The sequence below is a fragment of the Oxyura jamaicensis genome, unplaced genomic scaffold (genome assembly GCF_011077185.1).
Source record: "Oxyura jamaicensis isolate SHBP4307 breed ruddy duck unplaced genomic scaffold, BPBGC_Ojam_1.0 oxyUn_random_OJ71775, whole genome shotgun sequence".
Classification (NCBI taxonomy): Eukaryota; Metazoa; Chordata; class Aves; order Anseriformes; family Anatidae; genus Oxyura; species Oxyura jamaicensis.
In genome coordinates, this window is record NW_023310688.1 from 16,086 (window position 1) to 26,670 (window position 10,585).

General features: G+C 44.5%; 1 protein-coding gene across 1 annotated transcript; it reads right to left on the bottom strand.

Annotated features, from left to right (window-relative positions):
* Window positions 1-7,823: 7,823 nt before the first annotated feature.
* LOC118159712 (HAUS augmin-like complex subunit 1) lies at window positions 7,824-10,379 on the bottom strand (the record flags this gene model as incomplete). The annotated part of the gene is made up of 3 exons (XM_035314274.1): window positions 7,824-8,011; window positions 8,788-8,914; window positions 10,237-10,379. Coding segments are annotated over 3 exons (458 nt in total), but the record flags the coding sequence as incomplete, so codon positions are not given.
* Between the last annotated feature and the right edge of the window lie 206 nt (window positions 10,380-10,585).

The window sequence follows — 10,585 nt, forward strand, 5'->3', positions numbered from 1 at the left end:
GGGGGGGGATATTGGAGGAACCTAATCCAATTTGAACATCCTGTTTTGCTTGAGAGGAGGCAGCTGCCTCTTGGGGTAAGATGGATTTAAAAGAGTATCAGTTCCCCCCTCTCCCTTTATCCTTTTGTTCTAGGAGGGAGACAGCAGTATTTGTATAAAGGAGAAATTAGGTTACAGGAAGGGGGTGCTGAGGAGCAGGAACTCTGTGCAAGGGCTGAGGAGGTGAAGGGTGATCCAGCAGACAGGTCCCCAGTTCACAACATAAAACACATGATTCATCTCAGAATTTCTACATGAGTTTGGACAAGTCCCTTTGTTTCTCTGGACCTCTACTCCCTAAAAACTAGAATAACTATGAAACTAGAATAAATCCTTCACCTCTCAGAGGTTACCTGTATTATAGACTGTGGGGTGCTCAGATGAGGAGGTAACAGTGGCTATACCAGGTAACTCAAGTACAATTGCAACCATTTAGTTTACCGTTTTTATTTACTGGAGCCAAAACCCACTCAAGTATCTACTCCAGTTTTTGCCAAATCTCACTTGAATGACAGAGAAAATCCTTAATACTCATCTGTAAAAGTAGTGATGATCTTCCAAGGGAGATCAGAAATACTCGGGCTGAATCATCCCAAGTACCTCAGGCAGTGATATACACACATCACACAAAACCAAAGACATTTGTTTCATGGATTAACCGTTTCTCCATGATTTCTTTAAGCCATTAAGTTGTTTACAGAACCACCCTCAACTGAAGGTCTTTTGTAACACGGGTTCTTCTCATTTGAAATGAGTAAAGCCCTTTTTATAAAAGGTGCTTCAGAGAGCAGCCTGATGAGGTGTGTACCCAGCACCTTCAAGAGAAATCAAGGAAGAGGATGGAGCAGCCAGTACTCATACAAGCTACAGTACTTGACTTGCTTCGGGAAAAAAGTCTACATTTGGGTATTTCTTCATATTTTTTACAACGTTGCTCAGAGCTTTAACCTCTGCAGTGTGCTGTGTCTGCCATATTGACAGTCTGATTTACTAATGTAAACTAATTAGGACATGTGAAATCTAAAAACTTTTGTTACACTAAGGAATTACATTTTCTTATAAATTTTTAATTTCTAGCTAATTCATCTTGATACTGGGCTCAACTAGCCTTTTTCTTCGGGTCATATTCCTAGACATTTTTGTTAGAGACCTCATCACGGTCTACAACTTCCTCGCGAGGGGGAGTGGAGAGGCGGGTGACCTATTCTCCATAAACACCAGTGATAGGACACGTGGGAACAGGGTTAAGCTGAGGCAGGGGAAGTTTAGACTAGACATCAGGAGGAGGTTCTTCACCGAGACGTTGGTTGCGCATTGGAACAGGTTCCCCAGTGAAGTAGTCACTGCACCAAGCCTGTCTGAATTTAAGAAGCGATTGGACTGTGCAATTAGTCACATGGTCTAAACTTTTGGGTAGACCTCTGTGGTGAGAGGAGGTGGACTTGATGATCCTTATGGGTCCCTTCCAACTCGGGATATTCTATGATTCTATGATTATCTTCCTCAATTAAACATGCAGAAGAGGCTGATAGCAGTTATTACGGAAGAAGGAAAAAGGAGGCCTAGACAGGAACACCCCCAGTTAGGCAAGGATCAGTGTGCCCTATGTAACAAATTTGGGCATTGGAAAAACGAATGCCCAGAACAGAAAAGAAATGGAAAAGGGAACCGGGGAAGGGAGGTGGTGGTCGCGCGTGCAAAAGACAACTGAGGAAGACTGGGGGAGTCTACCCCAGCAGATCCGCTGGTTATGAAAATGAAGCTGGGGAAGGAGGGAAAAGCGGTGGAACTTCTGGTGGATACAGGGGCAACATATTCAGTTTTAAATAAAGCATTAGTACCAGTGGGGAATGATTACGTTGTAGTGAAGCAGGCAACTGGCCAATCTGAAATAGCATATTACTGCAAACCATTGAAATATAAATATGGGAAACAGTGGGGCATTCACAAATTCCTATACATGCCCAACTCCCGGAGTCACTCCTAGGGAGAGATTTATTGGAAAGATTACAAGCAACCATTTAATTTAAGAATGGGGAGATTATTCTGGATGTAAATGATATGTGGAAGTGTTGAGTTTGATGATGACGGGTACTGAAAATAAAAAGGAAATTAGTGAAGAAGGAATTAGCCCGAGAATTGAAAATTTCTTACAATTAGGGTTGCTAAAAGAGTGCCAGTCTGACTTCAACACTCCCATTTTACCTGTTCGAAAACCTGATGGATCATATCAGGTCATACAGGATCTATGAGCTGTTAATCTTCACCCTGTGGTGGCAAGCCAATATACTTTATTAACATGCTTAACACCAGAGCTAACCTGGTTTATCGTTTTAGATCTGAAGGATGCCTTCTTTTGCCTCTCTCCATGAAGCCAGCCAGAAAACCTTTGCATTTGAGTGGGAAAGCCCTAAGAGTGGGCGCAAAATACAGCTCACATGGACAAGGTTGCCTCAGGGCTTTAAGAACTCGCCCACCTTGTTCAGAGAACCACTTGCAAAGGACTTGGAGACCTGGGAAGCCCCACCAGGAGAAGGAAGGCTGTTGCAGTAGGTAGATGACCTCCTAATAGCCACCCAGACAGAAGAAGCAAGTGTGGCCTGGACAGTAAGCCTCCTAAACTTTCTGGGACTCCAGGGGTACAGGGTATCGAAGAAGAAGGCTCAGGCGGTAAAGCAGAAGGTGATCTACCTGGGTTATGAGGTTAGTGCCGGGCAACGGACCTTGGGGCAAGATTGTAAAGAAGCGATATGTCAAACCCCGAAACCTAAGACAATAGAAGCACTGCAAACCGTTTTGGGAATGATGGGGTGGTGCAGATTGCGGATCTATAATTACGGATTGCTTGTAAAACCACTGTATGCGCTCATTGCAAATGGGAACAGGGACCTCCAATGGACAAAGGAGGCCATACGAGCCTTTGACCAACTAAAGAAGGCTCTCATGTCAGCTCCAGCTCTGGGACTTCCAGATGTGAATAAACCATTCTTCCTCTTCTCCCATGAGACACAGGGGATTGCCCTGGGAATGCACAGGACCTGGGAATTGCACAGGACCCGGGCCCATATCGAAGGGCAGTTTCCTATTTTTCTAAGCAGCTGGATGCCGCCGCCAAGGGATGGCCGGGATGCCTCAGAGCCGTTGCAGCAGTGGTGCTAAATATCCAGAAAGCACGCAAGTTCACCTTGGGACAGAAAATAACTGTGCTAGTGTCTCACACACTGTCCGCAGTGCTGGAAGAGAAAGGTGGTCACTGGCTTTCCCCACAAAGGTTCCTGAAATACCAAGCTATCACAGTAGAGCAAGATGATGTAGAAATAGTGGTAACTAACATTGTCAACCCAGCTTCTTTCCTCAGTGGAAACCAAGGGGAGCCAGTACACCACAACTGCCTGGAGACCATCGAAGCTACCTACTCCAGCTGTATGTGGATATCTGGTTCACTGATGGGAGCAGCTACGTCATCAGTGGAAAACGACATGCTGGGTATGCAGTTACCACTTGCAGAGAGGTAATAGAATCTGGACCTTTGCCAACAGATCCTTCTGTGTGGGAAATCAGTCAGAAAGTATGTGGAGTATATTAGATACAGAGATGAAGTGAAAAATGGGAAAATGCAGAACAAGGCCAAAGTCATGTAGCTTGAAGATAAAGGAGGCACAATTGGGAGATAGGAAGAACAAAACAACAGGTGCAGTCTGCCCTGTTGCTCATTAGTACACGCAAAGGAGATATGGCTGCCGCGCGATCACCTTGTGAACAATAAATAACGGCTAACGAGCAAGTTTTGCCAAGTCAAGTGATAAAAGCATGTAGATACGCTAAGTCTATATAAGTAGATGGGTTAGACAATAAAGTTGCTTCAGCTACGCACCAGCCTGGAGTCGTGTCGTTCATTCCCTTCACTTCTGTACAAAAGGCCGAGATAATTGCTCTGACCCATGCTTTAGAAATAGCAAAATGAAAGAAAATAAACATCTCAAGATATGCATTTGGGGTTGTACATGCACATGGAGCCATCTGGAAAGAAAGAGGACTGTTGAACTCGCAAGGGAAAAATGTCAAACATGCAAAAGAGATAATGCGCTTATTGGAAGCGGTCCAGCTACCTGAAAAGGTAGCAGTCATGCATATTAAGGCACACCAGAAGGTGAGCTCAGAATTGGAGGAAGGAAACGATCTGGTGGACAGAGAGGCAAAAGAAGCAGCAAAAGGTGTGATAGCAACAGAAGGATGTGGGAAAGGAATTTGCAGGTGGCTTTGCGCTGTTTCACATGTCCCTGTATTACAGATAATGAGGAAACAAGTGGTAGAAACAAAAACTTGAGCAAGGTTGAGATAAAGTAAATTGGCTATAGTGTTAAAGATGAGCTTTGGGCAGTGGCCAATTGCTGGCTGGCTCGAGGTGCGTGTCTGAGGGTCTCTAACCAATTGTATGACAGATTCGGGCACGTGGACAGCACATGGGGCTACAGGGAAAGTATATGTAGTAGTGAAAAAGGGCAATAAAGGTCTCCTGTTCAAGAGCCATCAGGAGTCCATGTATTGCATCCCTTCAAATGGTGACCCCGACGTGACACAGGAGGAGCAGTGCTGCATGAGCGTCTGAAGGGAACCCAGCCGAACGAATCAAGCTCGCAGCTGGACTGCAGCTTCAAGCCCGGGACATCACCTGAAGGACAGGTGAGCGGCTGGGCATTAATCATGGGAGCTAGCCTTTCGGCAGAGGAAGAGGCTATAGTGAAACTACTAACGCAACTCCTAATGGAAAGGGGAGTAAAATATGATCCGTTTAAGATAAAGCTATTATTGAAATTTTTGCAAAAACAAGGGTTCCCCTCAATGGCTTCCACAGTATTTGATGTAAAAACTTGGGACCAAGCAGGGGAAAAATATGGGAAGCAGCGTCCAGTGGGGATACTAATGCTCTTGAGGTGATGACTACGTGGCAGTTGGTGACTGAGACTTTAAGATCGTGGCAGGCAGAAAAGAAAGTACAGAACGCTGCTGCCCAGGCAATAACAGCGGCCGAACCGAGATCAGAGCCTGCAAGGTCACCAGAACAAGGAAGAAGGCCGCGGACCACCGCCGCAGAGCCCCTCCTCGCTGCACCCCCCCCCCCCCCCCCCGGCTCCCGCCTTGCCTACCCCCGATAATGCCTCCCTGGGGGCCCGAGCTTTCGACCCGCGGGAACGATGGGAGCTAGTGCGCCGGGAAGCGCTAAAGGATGGGGCCTCATCCACAGTTTCGGCGGTGTTTGATTTTAAAACTTGGGAAAATGCTGGGACAACTCTATGGAACGCTGCCTCGGGGGGAGATACAACAGCTGCTGAGGTGATGACGACCTGGCGCTTAGCAACTGAGACACTGAGATCATGGCAAGAGGAAAAAAGGGTACAGACAGCGGCAGCACAGGCTACGAAGGCGGGTGAAATAAAAAGCTGTGACTGCGTACCGCCAGAGAAAGCAAACCTGACAGACTTGGGAATAGAGGCAGAGACAATATCACAACCCATGGCGGCCACTCTGCGCTCGATGCCATTGCGGCCATCAGCGCCGCCGCCCGCCCCGCCGCCGGCTGCTGCATTTCTCCGGTTTGAGCGCCCGCCCGCCCGCACCGGGCGCTGCCATGTTCCGCCTGCTGCTGCGCCCGGGCCCGCCGCCCCGCGGGCCCCCGCTCGCCGCCGCTGCCGCCGCTGCTGCCCCCCCGCCATCCCCTCCCTCCACCCACCACCCCCGGGCCGGCCCCTCCTCAGCCCGCCGGCCCCTCTGCTAGCGCTGCGGGCCGCCGCCGGCAGCTCGGCCAAGGATGTGGGTGGATCCCCTGAAAAGACAGCCACAGATCTCAGCAGTGAACACAAACTCAATCAATCCCAGCAGCTGAAAAAAGTTTTTAAAGAATGTGGTGCTGTAGGGGTTTCATTCCACGTTGAAATTTCATTAGTATCTCTAGGAATCTTCTACCTGGCTGTGTCAAGTAGTGTGCATATGACTGCAGTTCTCTTCAAACTTGGTTTCAGTGAATCATTGCTGCAGTCTAAACAGGCTGCTGGTACGGGCACATTTGTGTTGGCATATGCTAGTCACAAATTGTTTGCTCCAGTACGAATCAGCATTACTATAGTTTCTGTGCCATTTATTGTCCGATACTGCTGGAAGATGGAATGATGGGAGCTAGTGCGCCGGGAAGCGCTAAAGGATGGGGCCCTGTCCAGTTTCGGTGGTGTTTGATTTTTAATTTCTAGCTAATTCATCTTGATACCGGGCTTAACTAGCCTTTTTCTTCAGGTCATATTCCTAGACATTTTGGTAGAGCAAAGTTTGCCTGGCAAACACTTATTTTTGGGCTTTGATTAGTCAATATATAGCTTCCTGCTTAAGTGAAGTCTTTTGTTTACACCACTCATTAATAGATCTATAGATAGATCTTTATCTATTGAAACATGCAACAATTTCCTTTATATTTTTGAAGTCCATTGAAATTAATCTGACTGCAAATATAAAAGAACAGTGAAAAATAACTACAGGAGTTAAATTAAGGTAGTACTCAAGTTTCTTCTTCAAAGGCACAATTTCTTCCTGCATTTCAGCCAGTTTCTGTGGACAGAACAAAGTAGATTATATTCCATAATCTTACATGTAAAGAGGTGTAAATCAGTGAAACACATTTACAGTTATCTACAGCATTTCAGAATTCACTGATATTAGAGTTCTTGTGATCCTTCTCAAAATGTATGGAGAACTAAAGATCTACCTTTCACTCAGTCAAACCCAGTTCAAATTTTACAGAGGTACATTCTCTTCCTTTCTGAAAACATACAACATTGTTTCCTACAGTATAACCACCCAATCTCACCTCCCTGACAGGAGGGAGCCTGTCATCTCAGAAGCCACCAGAGGACTTTCATGGTCAACATTGCTGTAGGCCACACACAGACCTGAGCCCCAAGGAAGGAGATACAGTCTTGGCTTGTGTGTGAAAATTTTACACACACAACAGAAAAAAAAAAAAGTCCCCAAACACGCACTGCTTTGCTCATTCTGTTAACAAGGGGAGGTAGTTTCCCCGGGGGGCTGAAAATTTAGCATATTACAAAGCCCCCTTTTTTTTTTTCCAAATAATCAACGTAAAACATTACAAAACCGCACTCCAAAGATGAAGTCATTTGTGCTGCCTAATTCACAGAGCTCTTGGCAGAGCAAACATAGAGTCAAACATGCCAGCGAGTCAAATATGCCCTTTTACTCAAGTTTGAGAAGATGATGAAGGTCAGATAAAGACTAGAAAGGTTCCAGTGCCATTTTGTATGTAGAATTCCAACATGATTTTTAGTTAGTGCTCTTCTGAAACACTGTGCAACGTCAACATTGCCACCCAGTGCTGGTTCACAAGAATGACAACGTACATTCAGGAAACCTATTTTAATTGTTCAACCTAATAGGCAGGAAGAGATAGTAAAAGAAATGGGAAGAGAGACTGAAATGTCCATTACAGTAACAGCAAGTAACATTAAAACACATTGAGTACAGACAGAACAACTCAAATACATTGAATTTGTATAAATACTCAGTACAAAGCTGGACAATCTATAGCTAGTAACTCAAGAAATGTATTTTTTCCTTTTAAAAATATCCTGCTGGACTTACGATTTAGTTAAAAACGTTATGTTTAAAGACAAGAAAAAGGCACACAATAGTTCAGAATCTGGGCTTTGCTCAACCTCCTCCCTTTGCTCAGGGGCATTTGAGAGCAGGTGTATTTCACACACACTAGAAGCAGTCACCTGGGTAATTTAGTAATTGCAATACACAGACAGCCATGTAATGAGATATATTCCACAGAATATCCACTCCATTTGCAACATGGGTTGCTGTAGAAACATATGTCTTGTACCAACAGACCTACCTCAAACATGCTCACTAGTGACCGATGTGTCAATGACTGATCCAACTCTGTGGCAGCAAGCTGCTCCTACAAACAGGAAGTAGTTCAAAGATAAATGACAAAATATAACAGGAAAGAGGAAGATTTTGCCATTTCACTGGGTTTTGATTGAAACAGGCAGACAAGAACGCAGTCTGAAAAGAGTAGAAATGTGCTACTTGAACTACAGCTCTAGCTGGTGTATGAAATCAGTCACTACTAAAGTTTACTCCAAGAATAACAAATCTTTACAGAAAATTAGTGGGAGAAGAGCACATGGCAAGGTTGTGAAGAGGTTTCAGTAAAGTGTCATTAACACTAGTTCAACATTTTCTATCTGGTATTTGTCAGGATATTGAACAGCATCCAAGTATTAAATAAAGCATTCACATATCCTTCATCACATAGGGAAAGGCGAAGAAGACAGAACAACTTCTGCCTTCAACATTTAATCATTCATTAATCCCCCCAAATGGCTATATTCAGGATTTTGACACAATTTTCCTGAGTGAATCATATGTTCTACTGTTAATATAAGAGTATACAGACAAGTTAACAGTACATCACCGCAAGCACAAAGTAGCCTGAGCTAATATTCTCAGAAGGGAAAGTATCTTTGCATTTACCCAAGGACATTCAGAAGAATGCGCATGTACATATCAACAACAATTGAAGTATGATAATGACTCATCCTGTTAGGCCAGATGTCCTAAATCCAGGAGTTTAGGAAGCTCCAGCAATGTCCCTAACTAGTTTTTAGGCCTGACCAATCACGACTATGCCAACCTGTTACAGCATCCTGTTAGGTAATTCCTTCCATCTACCTCAGCAGCCTTAATCTTGATTTTGAAATTCTCAGATTTGTCTTTCATGAACTTCAAGTTCTGGGATCGGCTCTCAGCCTTGGCTCTTTCTACCTCAAGATGTTCCTTTGTTTTTTTTTTAAGATCCATTAAAAAAAAAAAAAAAAGAAACCTTTACATTTAAAGAAACACCAGTATTCAGCTTGGAGAAGAGAAGGCTGAGGGGAGACCTTACCGCAGTCTACAACTTTCTTGCAAGGTGGAATGGAGGGGCAGGTGCTCATCTATTCTCCTTAATCACCAGTGATAGGACCCGTGGGAATGGTGTCAAGCTGAGGCAGGAGAGGTTCAGGCTAGACAACAGGAAGAGGTTCTTCACCGAGAGGGTGGTTGCACACTGGAACAGGCTCCCCAGTGAAGTAGTCACTGCACCAAGCCTGTCTGAATTTAAGAAGTGATTGGACTGTGCACTTAGTCACGTGGTCTAAAATTTTGGGTAGACCTGTGTGATGCCAGGAGTTGGACTCGATGATCCTTATGGGTCCCTTCCAACTCGGGATATTCTATAATTCTATGATTCACATACCACTTACTCATCTATGCTCAAACTAAATGCCATAATATAACCAACTTCAGAAGGGATAGAATTTTTGCATTTTCCTGTGAGATTCCCTTACGTAAATATCCATGGCTGTCAACTCCAGACTCCCAAGGTCCACAGGATAAAAGGTCAAGGAGAAAGCCATCTGTGTAACAGCACAGAGTGACAGTCTTCCACTTAATTCTCTAATTTGCTTAGGGACCTGTTATGCAGGCTAAACTTATGAACATAGAGAGGAGCCATAGCAAAACTGGGAGAGGCATGTGGGTCTTGTATCTTTGATACAAGAACACCACAACTACAACTTTGACAGAACCAGAAAATAATTAGAATGGAAAAAAACTATGGAGATCATCTGGACCAATGCCCAGGGAGGGGCTGATCACCCTGTACTTGGCAAAGCCCTTTAGATGACATCCTTTAGGGAATGGACTTGATAGTGATTACTTCATTTTTTCTTTTAGACTCTCCCATGCAATGGTTAAAGGAGATTCTTACCTGGTAATCCTTTTTGTTTTGCCTGGCTCCTTCATTCTAACTACAAAGCCCACAGTAAGTGTGGTAAAATGATGTGGTATGCCCTCAACCTCAGCTGAAGAGGATTGGTGGAAGATGCCGTTCCATATCTGAAAACTACTTGCAAACCATTTTTGGTTTAAAATAATAGGTTTGATTATGGTCCCAAAAGTCTTTTGACTTCTGAATGTGTCCATACCACATAGCTTTTGGCAGACACTTCCCAATACTGTGGATTAGAGATGCATCAAAAACCTGTCAGTACGGTTATCCTTGTTAGTTGTCACAAGGAATGCACCACATGGCAGAGATCAGCAGCACTGGTTACATCTTTCCCCTTTCTCATCCATTATTTACTCCTCTGCTTTTCCAGCACCAGTGCAGCAGTTTGTTTTTTCCTAATGTTGGTCAACTCCAGTTCCATTTCTCTGTTCTTTGATTCTGTTGTATGCAGCTCGGAACTCATATCATTGATGGCACAGAAGCAGCTGGTGGAAAGAAAGATTCAGTGGGAACACTCAACAGTCAACTTTTATGAAACTCAGTGTAGACTCATGGTGAAGTGAGAAGGGGCATGATTTAATTGCAATGAGCAACTCAGGTTGTGAAGAACCGTGAAGACAATGTGGGCCCAGGGCTGATAACCTTGAGTGATGTTACAACTAGAATATGCGGAACTATGTTCAGGAGGAGAGACAACAC